General features: G+C 43.0%; 1 protein-coding gene across 1 annotated transcript; it reads left to right on the top strand.

Annotated features, from left to right (window-relative positions):
- The first annotated feature begins 940 nt into the window (after window positions 1–940).
- On the top strand, window positions 941–13,569 carry LOC103374585 (5-azacytidine-induced protein 1-like). The gene is made up of 9 exons (XM_008304693.1): window positions 941–1,180; window positions 2,990–3,097; window positions 3,792–3,909; window positions 3,996–4,070; window positions 5,028–5,170; window positions 6,378–6,555; window positions 6,739–6,935; window positions 10,111–10,171; window positions 10,266–13,569. The coding sequence occupies exons 2-9, from the start codon at window positions 3,078–3,080 to the stop codon at window positions 10,335–10,337; spliced, it is 864 nt and encodes a 287-aa protein (XP_008302915.1). The 5' UTR covers window positions 941–1,180; window positions 2,990–3,077; the 3' UTR covers window positions 10,338–13,569.
- The last annotated feature ends 424 nt before the right edge of the window (window positions 13,570–13,993 follow it).

Raw genomic sequence — 13,993 nt, 5'->3', positions numbered from 1 at the left:
TTCTACACGTGCCATTTTCTCCGCTCATAGAAAACAGCACATTTCACGAGAAGAGCATTTATAAATACTACAGTCGATCGTGCTCATGTAACGATGGGAAGCTAAAATCATTACCACTACGGCGCTAGCCATCGCTTTTTTCCGTCACCAGTTCAGTCTGTATGTTCCTGCCTGCATCTGACCATCAGGTGTCTGAGTCAGATCTTTCTCTGTCTGCCTCCTCGTTCCTCATTTTCTTTTTAAATAATCAGCCACAGATCAGTTTATGTTTTTAACACACAGGAACTAAACGGCTTGTTTTAGACTGACAGAGTCACTGGAGTTACAAAAGCACCACTTTTCACCACTGTGGTAAACGCAGTAGCTTGAGCCCTGTGCTGACTGTTTAGTGAAATCGACAACATGTATTTGGATGATTCAGCTGAAGCTTCTTTTCAGTGCTCGTAATGACCTGGTGCGTCCTTTGACTTTCCGGCAGCTTAACATGGCAACAACCTCAAAGATCCATCGGTTTCTATTATATGCAGCAAAGTGTTTCTTTTATGGACACTGGACTTGTACAATGAACCAAGTAATGTTATCTCAGCAGATGTACTAAATAGTTTTTGAGGTTTGCATAAGGTCAAAGTAGACAAAGAGGTGCTGTTCTATATTGTTGTTCCAGTATTTATTGTGATGAGCTGGTTCTAGCAGCTGTCAGCCAGTACTGATGAGGTGTTCGTACAGTCACAGAGACAGAAGTGTGTTTTTTTTAATCACTTCTCTGGTTTACTTCCTCGTGTTTTCACCAGTATATGTGGGCTGAAAATAGAGCTGCCTATCTGGAGTTTAAGTCAAGAATGTCCAGAATGGTAAAGAAATGAATCATAGTCGTTTTTCTGCCAGCAAATAGTTTCTCGTGAGCCGTAAACATTGTGCAGGCCCTGACCAGCCACAGAGCATGAACCTTGGTCTTTGTTCCCCCCCCCTCTCCTTCAGGTCTGGAGCCAGAGATTCAGAAGCTGATATCGAAGCACAAACAAGAACTGAAGAAGCTGCGAACGCTTCACGAGGCGGAGCTGCTGCAGGCAGACGACCGGGCCGCCCAGCGCTACGTCCGGCAGTGTGAGGAGCTCCGGCAGCAGCTGGAGAAGGAGAAGGAGGAGCAGTGCCAGAGGGAGAGAGATCTGGCCAAACAGAGGTACCATGTCCCTCTAATGCAACAGTCCCTCTGCACAGAAACATGTACACCGCATATCAAATCAAGTTTATTGTCATTTTGCTGTACATACACAGTAGTACAGGCAAGATGAGAGAGAGAGAGAGAGAGAGAGAGAGAGCATTTCTTCAGGATCCAGTGACTTAAAACAATTTTAAAAGAAGTGTTTGCATATCTGGATCAGCAGTTCACACAGTTTATGGAGAGGGTGTGAGGAGTCCCTGACAATGTTCAGTGCCCTGCACCTGTACTACACCTAATATGTATCCTGACCTGACATTCTGTGATAAGTGTATATTTTGTGAAGTGCAGCAAATGTCACGTAGAGCTGCAACCGAATTATTATTGTCATTGTTTAATAATCTGTCGGTTATTTCCTTGATTAATGGATTAGTTGTTCTGGTAGTTTAATCGTAGCAACTGGACTTGCTTGAGTTCCTTGAAGACGTTCCACTTCTGATCCAAGAGGCTTCATCAGGTCAGACTGACTCGTTGGAAGTTCCACATACTGATATCCTTAAGGAGCAATTAACACTTGAGTTTTGGTTTTAATTGGGGGTTTGTCGGTCCTGCCCCTTGTTATGTGAGTCGTTAGCGCTCCCTCCTGCCACAAAGGGCTTTGTTAAGGTCTTTTGTGGCTAGGTGTGGATGTGGTTTCATCATCCTGGGGAGAGTTTTTAGGACTGAACTGTAAACAGGTAACTGTAGTGCAGTTACTATGGTTCATCTACCAGAATATCCATGACCTGGATGACTGAGAATGTTCACAGACACAATCGATTAGTTGTTTCAACTATGAAATATCAGAAAATGGTGAAAAATGTGGGTAACTTTTGTCCCAAAGCCAGAGATAACAAATGTCCTGTTTTATCCACAACCCAAAGATACTCAGTTTGCTGTCATAGAGGATGAAACCATAAGATATTCACATTTCACAGAATTTAGACTGTTTTCTTAAAAAACTTCTCAAATGGATCAATACGTTTGCAAACAAGAGTCATGACTATCTCAGTTATTTGTCAGCTTGTAAATTAATCAGCAGTTATTCTGATATTTGTTTAATCAGTTGGAGTAAGTCATGATTTCTTCCTTTTGAGTTTTTTGTGTGTGTTTGAAAGTGTTGGCAAACCTTTATTAGGCACATCCCACAAAATAAAATGTAAAATCCAATAAACTTGAAAGATTTTCATGTCACACCAAGTTTCTCCGGCTAATATGGATCTACTGTGTCACAGGGTAAATATTCACACGTTAGAAAAGTTCAATTCAAAAGTTACTCAAACCAATTCAAAATTAATTATCAAAATAGTTGCAGATTCATCAAATACATGACAACGTTATATAAATGCAACACACAATAGTATAGATTAAGATAAATGGTTGCAGCTCGAATGCCAGCTCGCAGCAGCCAGACTCACGTTTTCCAGTCAGAAAAACAAAAAACTGAACAGGAGTAAAGAACTCAGATGCCTGTGGTGAATTTCATGCATTAAAACCATGAAGGTGGTTTCAGTCGTTGCAGTTTATTCAGCAGTTTCTTTGTGGCTGTTTGTGGAAGTGTTGAATTCATGGTGCCTTTCCTGCAAAGAGAGACCGAGAAAGCTTCTGGTTTGAGGAATGGTCTGGCTCCGTTTGCAGCGACACACTGTTAGAATTAATGAGTCTAACAGATGCTCGCAGCAGCTTAATGAGACACTTGTTTGCTCACTCCGTCAGTGTGTAGTAAATACTGTTCATGTGACCGGTGGCTGCCTGTGTACTGTCACACTCAGTTGTGTTTGTGTCTGTCAGATATGAGAAGCAGCTTCAGGAGGAGGAATTGTCACTGCAGCAGCAGAGGAGACGTCTCTACAAGGAGGTGGCCGACGAGAAGGAGAGGATGGCTCAGCTGGCCGCAAGGTGAGCTCAGGGAGACATCGGACACCGTGATAACAGGATATTCCAGTAGTCCACGATAGTGCTCCGAATAAGAGGCTGAATCAGTGGAAAAACCCTGCAGGTGTTCAGTCCAGTGTTGTGGTTTGTTTTTAGTTCAGTGACGCAGCTTAGAGAAGTACAGTAAACGAAGCTCCTCAGATGTTCCGGTTGTTCCTGTGTGCAATCAACCAATTAATCAAACTTTATCGAAATTGCACTATTTAAACAAATAAAATGAAGTTCAAAAAGCTTGGTGGTTTTTAGATGTTTAAAACAGATTTAGAGACTAGCAAATGTTAAAATGTGTACAAGAGTGTTTGTTCTTGGAAATCTGTCTGTCTTGTTGGGAATATAAAATACATGGATCCCTTAGAGATGTTTTTGCTCAGATGTTATTACAGCTGCTCAAGTGACTGTTGAGTGTCGTTTAAAGCAACAAAAACAGTCTGAGACAGTGGAAACTAAACTGTGTGTGCATTTGGATGAACGCTGTTGACAGGAACACAAGATACTTTGACGTCTTAATAACAGCAGCCTGTCATTTGCTTAAATTCGATCCCACATTGATGTTACTGAGTGTAGGATGCATTTCCAAGAATAGCTTTAGTGTTGCCTAAAAATCCTCAACGATAAATCAACAGCATTTTTACAGGTGATTGTTGTGTTTGTGTCGCAGGCAACGCGGTGAGCTGGAGGATCTGCGGCGGCAGCTGGAGGAGAACAGCTCTCTGGCCGGACGAGCTCTCAGAGAAGAGCTGGACAAAACCCGAGAGGAGCAGGAGAGGAGACACCAGGTGATGAGTGTGAACACAGCAGAGCAGCTTCGGATGGACTCCAAAACAGAACTGGAGCTCACGTTGTGTCTCATTTGTGTGATTAGGTGGAGATGAAGGCACTACAAGAACGTCTTAACATCGAAAAGCAGACTTGGGAAGAAAACTACAAGAAGAAGGAGGTGTGTGAACGAGTCTATACAGCCATTGTGGACTTGTTTTGTACTATATCTGTTCTCACCTGTTCTTCTTTTGTCCCCTGTGAAGTGTAACAAACCTCTAAATACTGTGTAAACATAAAGTATTGTGCCTGTAGACGTGCAGGCATCTGGGTCACCCACTCATTCAGCTTTGCAGGAGACTCTTAAGAGTTCCAGTTTTCTTTGTGCAGCCATTTCAAAAACAGGAAAAGAACAGGAACTGAACTTCTCTGCCAAAAATGGTCTTTTTGTAGCAACACAGGCAGGTGGCAGGTTTCCAGCTCGGTCGGGGAAAAATGCTGTAATTGTTACACCTAAAAAAAAAAAAAAAAAGCCACACTTTGCTGCGTCATTGGTAAATGTGATACTGTATGCAATATGGAAAATAACAAAGTTCGTCCAGATTCTCAAAGGAGAAGCACAAACATAACAGCTTTTATAGTGAGCCGAAAACTCAGGAAATGGTTTTCGTTGGACCGTATACGTGATCAGTTTTCCACACCATATAGGAAATGCTGAGTCCAGCTTTCCAAAGACAAAAATCCTCCTTCGATGGACTTTTCTTCTTTTCTTAGAACTTTATGTAACCTGCACACGAGCATGTCGAGCTACATGGAAGTCACTTTGCTGACAAGAAATGATTAACCCAAAACATGCAAATCAGTGGTTAATGTAGAAATAAATGGTAAAGAGTTTGAAGTTTAGTTTGTTTTCGCAGCTCTCTACAATTGGCCTTCACCTTCCAACTTTCACCTAAATGTCACTCAGATAAACTCTTCTGGGTATGAATGACACACGCAGTCAGTCGGACTTGCAGGACAACATGTTAATCAGGGAAGAGACAACTTTTATTGTGCAGGAATGACAGTAAATGATTAACTGTTAACGGCATGAAGGCAGATGTACGTTAACTGAGGTGTGTTTTATTGTGTTCTGCAGGAGGCGTGGATGCTGAGCCGCGAGCGACAGCTCAAAGAAGAGCTGCGGCGGGATCGCGACAAAGAGATCGAACTCGCCATCTGGACGCTGGAGGAGGAGACCAGCAAGGACAAGGAGGAGTGTGAGAGGGCAGCTGACAGCAGGTGTGTGTTCACCGGATCCTGCTGTTTGACACTGAACAAGATAATGGAGAGTGTGACAACCACACCGCACTGACCGTTCGGTATAAACCTCTGTTTTAAAGTCAGTTTTAATCATTGTAATTATTCTTATTGACGTGCAAACACACCATCCGCAGACAAGACTGATCTGTTTACCATCAAGTATAAAGTAGACCAGTTACCTGAAGTTATATTTGCCTTAAATGACGCATTAAAGCCAGAACAAGTTAAACTAGGTAACGCTGGTTTCCTCTTCTGCTTGACAGGATTCTGTTTGCAAATGAGAACTGGTTCTCAAACATTTTTACCTGCATACGTACATAAAAATAAATATAAGTAAATAAAAGTCTATGATGTATTTTAAGGTGTGTTTTTGAAGGAGGGCATTAGCTTTGTAGAAAACCTTTTTTTTTTTTACCTTGTTAAAACAAAGTCAGTGTGCATAACAGGAAATGGAAAGACCTTTGCTATATAAGTTTCATAACTTTTTCTAATTTTCTCTTGTTTATTTAGAGATTTGTCCTTTACAGTGTCTTCTTGTTTTTGCACAGCCTTGAGGTTCAGCCACTTTGCATTTCACTGCACATGCTGCACAAGCATGTGACCAACAAAACATCTTGAATCTTGAATCCAGATGTAGCAAACATTTAACTCACATGACTGTTCAGATAGATTTCTTTTTTGTTTGTTTTCTTCAGACATGATAGAATAATGACAACTTCACCGACTGAAAACAATGTCTAAAGACTTTTTCTTCATTTCTTTCTAGTAGATGGACAAAGTTTTATTAGTTTTTCCTTATTCCACGTGAAACACGCACTCAAGAAAACTTCAACATTGGTGAACGTTGTGTACCAAATGTTTTACACTAATGGATGCACAATGTCCAGAGTATATGAACAACATGTGAAGTGTCCCAATATTTATCTCTCTGTGACATTTTCAAACCAAACTGGAAGCTGTTAGCCTTTATTAGTGGGTATTTCATATTAAAGCCTGCTAGTTACACCCCTACACCTTTCCACAAACGCTGTAGATATCCACAGTCGCAGGTCTCACAAGACAAATGTTGGCGTTAAAGATGAATTAACTTTAGGCAGGTTCTGAAATTGTGCTGCATTTTTGGGATGTGCACATTCTTCCACACAAGTCTGCATCAACACCAACCTGCCGTGCACTCGGTTTGCAGGGTGAAACGAGTTAGAGAAAAGTACGAAGCCGAGCTGAGGGAGCTGGAGCGCTCCGAGAGGACGTCCGTGGAGAAACAACAGGAGCTGAGGAAGCAGCAGGTGGAGACGGAGGGAGAACTGATCAGACTTCAGGCTCTGCTCAGACAGAAGGAGCAGGAGATTGAGGACGTCACACAGGTAAGAAGCAAAACGTTCTCATTCAGACGATTAGAAATGACTTGTTACTTTTCCCTTTCTGTGCACCACAAAACATCAAGTCATCACAGGCTTCTTTCCATCAGCATGATTTGTTTTAAAAGATGGAAAACAGACACTCAAAAGTACAGATTCCGTTTTAATTTGCCCGACTTCTCTGCTCAGACCAGGGACAAGCTGGCCGACGAGCGCCGCAGCCTGGCCGAGGTGATCCGGCAGGAGTTCGCCGACCGCTTGGTGGCGACGGAGGAGGAGAACCGCAGGATGAAGGTGGAGGTGTCGGAGGTCCGAGCGAGGCTGAGGCTGGAGGTGGAGAGGGTCACCAGGGAGAAGGAGGAGGAGCTGGCCGAAGTCCACCAGCGGTAAGACGGATGAAACATTTGTCCTGTTTGGTCACATAGTTTCCAAACCTGACAAGCTTGAGGTTAAAACGCTGAAGTAAAAGCACACGTCTAACTGCTTTGTAAGAGTACAAATTGAACTTTCAAGTGTGACAATATGTTGCTTTAATTGTAGAAGCAGATCTTGTATGTTTGTCTGCAAACTGAAGGTAAAGAGATGACGGTGAGATGGACGTGTCTGAACGTTATGAAGCCAAAACTTCACAAAAGCTCTCCATAAATCAGCGTCTCTAAACAGTCAGGACCCCTGTGTGTGTGTCAGGCCGTGGATTTAGGTCAACGCTTAATAAGCTTTGTTGGGGGCCAGCTGGCTCCTCACACATCGGCTCTGTTAAAGGTGCAAAAAAGGAGCGTTGGCACACAAGTTCAAAGTGCAGTTCAAACTTAATAAATGGTGGAAACTTAAGCGCACCGCTGGCCGTCTGCCACTTCGTAAGAAAGGAGAAATATGAGGAAGCTGTGAGCGAATTCTGAAGAAGCCCTGGTTAATGTCAACACAAAGTTCAGTGTGGCTCTAAAACTTGTGGAACTCCTGAAAATAAGATTGATAACTTAGTTAACACACAGTATTTCTTCTGTATGTTATTGCTGAATGTAGAGCTGCAACAATTGATCAATTATTCGGTTTAAGTAATATTTTAAGAAAAAGATAAGCCAAAATTGTCTGATTCTGGCTTCTGGTCACACATTATTAAAGAGCAAATTACTATTACTGACGGGTTCTGATGGTTTTTGTTTTTTTACAGTCAGCATGTAAATTAATATTTTTTTTCTGTGGTTTTACGAGTTAGAATCTGTGCTTTAACAACAAATAGGAAAAATGTTTACACTAGCAATTCATTGTTTAGAATTTTTCTAGTAGTAACATTACTTTTTGCCAGTTTAACTACAGTAAAAATGGTCTACTTTCATGGTCAAACATTGTACCACTGTCAGGGCCCAGCAGGAAACATAACCGTTTCTTGGATGTGAATATTTTGTGGTGACACTAAGCTGAACATCACCAGTTTCTTGGCATTTTATAGACCAAACAACTAACTTAACTAACCACGACGTCACCAGTGACGTCTTGCACTGATGCAGGTGTAGCTGTCAGCATTAGTTCACAGACACAGTATTGTGTTGAAACAGGAACTCTCCTTTCTGTTGTCGAACCTGCGCTGCATCATAGACCGTATGACGTCGTGCAGCAAGTATGCAGCAACTTATCTAAAATGCCTACTTCAAGAAACCTCCCAGTCTGTGGCTCCTGTGGTCCTGTGTCCACTGGTTCTTACTGAAGAAATAAATATGTAGTTTTTTTTTCCCCTAAAAATGTGAAACAAAACATTAGTCACACACGGGTACAGTGTGTGTTTTAGGGACTATTTTGAGCAGCGGATGAATCCACATTTCTAGTGAGTATTTCCAGTTGCAGGGTGTTTGAGTCTAAATAAATTAGACTGTGTTGTAGCCCAACTGTGAAACTCACTGATGTTATTTTTGCTATATATATATACACATCTCTTCCTGCTTCAACCTGTTTGCAGTTTTCCTGTTTCACTTACTTGCGTCTCAACAATAGAAACAGGTGCTCTTACTCTTCTGCTCTTCCCATTAAGGCTTATTTGGGACCTTAAAACAAAGTGTGCTCACACTGGACTTATAAATGTGATCAATTTGCATCAAATTTGGTTGAATTTGTCTTTTTCCATTTTGAATATTTCCAAATCATACTAATCTTCCCTGTGTTGGTGAAACAGCACCGAGCTGCTTTCTAGTGATAAATTTTTTACTTGCTGCTAAAACAGCCTGCAGCAGCTTTGAAATGCAAGCAAATGGTGTCAAAGTTCTGGGATGTTAGAGTCTCTTATGAACTCCATTCAGGACGAACTTACAATATATGAAAATGATTTGCGTCCTTTACGTCTCTCTTGTGTTTTTGTACTTTTCATGGTGTGGGATCCTTAAATATCTTAGAATATTTTTCCAGCAGTGTTCTTTCCAACTGCTAAAAACTGCAGATTTCCACCCAGATCTCCTCAGAAAACCCCACTCTGGCTTCTGTTTCCTATTTTTATTAAACATACAAGATGTTTTCCGTTTAGCAGCTGAGAGAGCTGATCTGTGTTAATGTTTTCTGGACAACAGTGAAGCTGTACAGCACAGAGGATCAAGACGTCAGGCTTTGATGCACGACAGTAATTATTACTTATTACTGGGACAAATTCTTTGCTGTTTTTTTTTTTTTTTTAATGATTCGTAACGAAAAGCCTGGAATATAAACTGTGCATTTCTAGAAGTTAAAGGCTGAGCTTAAACCGTAATGGAAATTACACAGCAGTCCCAAGACAGAGTGTCTTCATATATTTAGGAAAACAACCAGTAACAGTATTAATCCTCTAAATCCAGGCAGTTTCTGGGCGATTTTTGCTCCCGCTGCATTTTTCCTCACTGTGGGATCATTTTTCACTGCAGTATAAAGTCATGAACTCATTGGAAACGGAACCAACATGAAGAAGGAGCGAGAACTCGGAGATGTCATCTGTGCTGAATGGCACAGTTAGAATGCTGTAGATCATAACAATGAAAAAGTTAAACTTCAATTGCTTTTACAAAATATTTTTACAAAAATTGAAGAAACCTGAAATCTACATGTACATTTTTCTAAGTGACTCCACAGACTATAGATATGTAGATGTTTGTGTACTTGTCTCCTCTCGCCTTTGTTGAAACGCTGCCTGCAGTTCAGTTTGAAAAAACTTGCTAACAACTCATTTTTAAAGAACGCATGTAGACTAAAGTGATTTTGATGAGATTTCACAATCTTAAGCTTTGATTTGGTCTTTTTTTTCCAGCAGAACTACATGTTAGCATTAAAGAACCATCAGAAAGTTACGAATCCAACTATTCTTGATATTTTTACAGTTCCTGGCTCAGGTACATGATGTAGTTTTAGGGTGTTTTTTTTTTTTTTTTTTTTCTGCCAGCTGGTTGCAGGGTTCAGGTAGTTAAAAGGCCAAAAACCAAAACCAGTTCCTCAAACATCGTGTTTCAGCTCCTGTGGTTTTTCAGAGCTTTGCTGACAGTTTTCAGATGAAAAGTGAAACCAACGAATCAAGGTGTCAGCGCTTTGTTGTTTTCTGTGATCTGCCAGAGTGAAGTCGGCTATCTTGAAGAAGGAAGAAACCGTCGGTCACCTCCGGAAGCAGCACGAGGTGAGTCGCCGGATGAAGTCTGTCACACTAATACCAGCGCACAGTTTGAGCGATGAGTGACAGCGAGTGTAAACACCGTCCTCTGCTCTGATAGGCTGCTCTGAAGAGGGCGGACCACCTCGAGGCCTTGTGGGAGCAGCAGAGGAAGCAGCTGCTGGAGAAGTGACTGACAGCAAGGCCAGGTTTTCATCTCCGTGGACCTCCCCCCCTCCCCGCCCTCCCATCGCAATGAGCTGCATTGTGCTCATTGTGTCGCTGTGTCCCCCCTTCTCCCTCTGGATGTTGTTCCTGCCAGCAAGACTGAACCTGTGGAGCTTCAGAAGGTTGTGACTGAGTCTACCTCAGCTGAAGCTAAACTCAAAAAATGGGGGAAACGCACTGGTCCTGACTGTGTAGCCGCCCCCCCAGGAATGAAGGAGCCTGTTGTGCTCCCTCATTTAGACGCCACAGACCAGGTGGCACCAGATTAAAGACTACAGATGGACCCGCCTGTCTTGTCTTTCCAAAGGAGGATTTCTGGTTGTGTTGTGCGGCTGTACCCCGTCTTCTTCCCTCACGCTGCCGTCGGTGGGAGCAGGAATTTGTTCCCCACAGAGCTGCCACACAGAACACTTCCAGATGTTCCAGAGACCAGCCCGGGCCTGCTGGGCCGCTGGGAACTGGGGCGCCATGGTGGTGGTAGTGGTAGTGGGAGCTGTTCTTACTGTAGGACCAGAGACTCGCAGCATCACAGCCCAAAGCACGAGCCCGAAACAAGCCGCGGTGCGCCCTTTTATCTGTTGAGTCATGCGTTTTGTCCCAGTGCCCCCTCGAGGCAAGCGCTAATTACTGGATCCATAACCGCCCCCGTCGCTGCTGCCCCGCGGCCAGCTCTGAGCAGTCTGTTTGTCTTGAACCAAAATCTAACAACGCGGTTAGGAGTACTAACACTGGTTGCTGAGTTAAGTTAGAGAGCGTGTAGAGTGTTTCTAGAAAGAGCGAGTTGGGAACATAAAAGGAAAACGAAGGAAGAAAAATGGGACGTCTGATGGCACGTTTGAGGTCAGATGATTGCAGAGTGGCTTTGAAAGTTTTTCTGAACGTAGGGAAGAAAAAGACGACGAGGTAGAAGGAGGGGGGGAAGGAATGTGCATAGAAAATGTTTATAGGATTAGGAAAGCAGAGCTGGGACAGAGCAGGGCGGTAGGTGGGTTAAAGGGGGCATGTGACCAGAGGTATGTTTAAAGACATATGGGTTCTGATCCAGAGGCCGCACTGGGACAAAACGCATCGGCAGGGAGAAAGACGCACACATATGCAAACTATTCTGTTTTGTAAATCCTCTCAGGAGCCACAGCCTGTTTTATTCTTTTATTTTTTTTATTTCTTAACCCTTAATGAAGACATGTGGAAGCCCCTCTCGCAGACACAGAAAGTCTTTGTGGATAAGATTTCAGTAAGAGCTGGTCCATAGCTTGACTTGGCGAGGGGTGGAGCGGCTGTAACAAGAGTTGGTGCTGCGCAGAGAAACTCTAAACCCTGAAGGAAGGCCTGTTATTTAGGTACAACATGATGTGAAAGACGGCAGTGTGATGTGATTGTAAAGGCCTCCAGATTAGACCTCACTGTCAGACCGTATTTATTCTGTTTCCTTTATTTATTGTAGCGCTCGACCTTTGTAGTGTTGTTGGTCCACAGAGAGGTCGAAGATGTGAAGTAGTTTCTCTCAAACGTTGTCAACACATCAAGTGTTTTTTTTTTTTTATTCCTTCTGCAACTAAACAGTCACAGTGAGGTGTTATAACGGTGCCATTTTTAGATGGTCTAAATACAGTACGTCAGGTTTTTCTGACACGGAAGTTGTCCGAGCCACAACGAGTGAAATACATAAACGAGTAATAGACGAGAGCATAAAGTAGAGCAGCTTTGGTTTGGACACATTAGCCGTGTTTCCATCTAACTGTCTGGGGAATTCGAAGCAAAGTTTCGAAATTTCGTGAAACATTTTATGAAAAAGAAATATGTGAATTAGGCTTGTTCCCATCGACTGCTATGCAGCGGATAAACAGAAGGTGGCGCTATTGGAAAAGTCGCACACTTACGTACGTTTTGAAGCTGTCCTTACAAAGAACATCCTGTTGCTGCATGACCACACTTCTCATACATTCATTGTAGTCTGTGGTTTTCTGCAAAATGATGCCGGATGCAGTCGCACAGCCTGAAACATGCTATGCTTTTGTTTTCTAGCACACTGTACTGTAGCGTTGGAATCGGAATCTGAATTTGACACAATACAATCGGCAAATCGCAAAGGTGGCAATGTAGGACGACAAACGACAAACATTCGTGCAATATTTTATGGCTTGTGGTCAAACGTTGAAAAGTCGAGCATTAACAAAAGTATGAATTTGTGAAACCATCGACGTGGCAGTTTAAACTCTGGATCAGATGCGCCACATCAGGTAAAACCTAAATTGTGTGCTAATTGCACTTTAAAATCAATTGTTTTAATCTCTACTCAGTTATTTTTCGAAGAAGCAAAAAAGCCTCGTCCTTCAACCATAGAAGCTGTCGTTTTAAATGTTGCCCTTTGCGTGACCTTTTTCTAACGCCGTACTTTAAAATCCATACTTGCATGCTGACCGATATTGCGATTTAACTTGCAGAAGGACTTCAGTTCAACATTCCCTGTGTACAATAGAAGTAAAACTTTTATTATTGTTCACCCTTGATTCTTTTTTGGAAAGTCAACAAGCTTAAAAAAAACTCAGCTTTTTAAAGTTTTGCTGTTGTCGTTGCCTTTTTCTGCTGCAACGCTTTGAATTAAGAAATGGAGGCACGGCTAATGTGTTGAACTGGTGGTAGTTTGGAGGTTAAACTAGTGCAGCTGTAGTTGGAGCCGCATTATTAGCCGTTACACCGAACAGTGAGTTCGGTTCCAACACTCCTTTAGATTGGACTGAAGCTCGGGTCGTGAGCAGCTGCTGTGTCACACAGACTCGCTGTGAGTCATGAGGTCGAGGCTTCGGCGGCGGTGGCGAGCTGCAGCCCCTCGTTGGCACAGCAGACGGGGGATTGGGACCCGGCGGGGCGGCGATGTGAGTTGGCATTCCTCGCGCATGCCCGTCCTACAAGTGCCAATGAGCCCTTCCTTTGTGTGTGTGTTTGTGCGCCACCATTCCTCCCATTGTGACCCGAACCGACCCCGGTGTTGGACTCGCACTCACCACACAAATCATTCCAGCTGTCATTGCTTGTTGTTTCCCTTTTTTTTTGTTTGTTTGTTTGTTTGTTTTACAGCTCCTGAACGCACCGTTTCCTCCTGTTCAGTCTAGTTTTTACATGTTTTTTCATGGTGATGGTTCGAAAAACTGTGAAGAATCTTTTCAGCAAAGAGACAATAAAAAGCAAAGACTGCACTGTGTTCCTCTGTGTCTCTGTTCTCACACAATTGTTTGCTTGTTCCTGGCCTACACCCTCCCATCATCCCTCGCCTTCTCTCTGAGCAGAAGACGCCTCAGCTTCCCTCTGGAATCCTCATCATGAGCCAAAATAGTTGTTGGTTTGGAGCCTGAAGTGATTCATCGACTGTTTAATTGCACCATTTAATTTGTGTAAATCACTTTCATAAATGATGTTCAGCTCTCAGACGCCTTGGTGGGGTTTAAACCGTCCTCAGGGACTTTTCCGTCTATACATCTGGAATAATGTCCAGCGCTGACCCACTTCTTCTTCTCTTTCTCTCCCGGCCCTCCACTCCTCCTCCTCCTCCTCCTCCTCTTTTTCCTCCTCACCCTGCAGCTAACTCGCTTCCTCCAAACTGCAGCCGGCGCTGAGCGTGTC

The sequence above is a fragment of the Stegastes partitus genome, unplaced genomic scaffold (genome assembly GCF_000690725.1).
Source record: "Stegastes partitus isolate 25-593 unplaced genomic scaffold, Stegastes_partitus-1.0.2 Scaffold2292, whole genome shotgun sequence".
In the NCBI taxonomy this organism is placed as follows: Eukaryota; Metazoa; Chordata; class Actinopteri; family Pomacentridae; genus Stegastes; species Stegastes partitus.
This window is presented reverse-complemented; position numbering and strand designations above follow the sequence as displayed.

Excerpts from the sequence above, each read along its gene's own strand:
- LOC103374585 (XM_008304693.1), top strand. The coding sequence starts at position 3,078 with ATGGCTCAGCTGGCCGCAAG. Across the intron at positions 3,098-3,791 it reads ATGGCTCAGCTGGCCGCAAG|GCAACGCGGTGAGCTGGAGG; the intron begins GTGAGCTCAGGG and ends TTTGTGTCGCAG. Across the intron at positions 3,910-3,995 it reads AGCAGGAGAGGAGACACCAG|GTGGAGATGAAGGCACTACA; the intron begins GTGATGAGTGTG and ends TTGTGTGATTAG.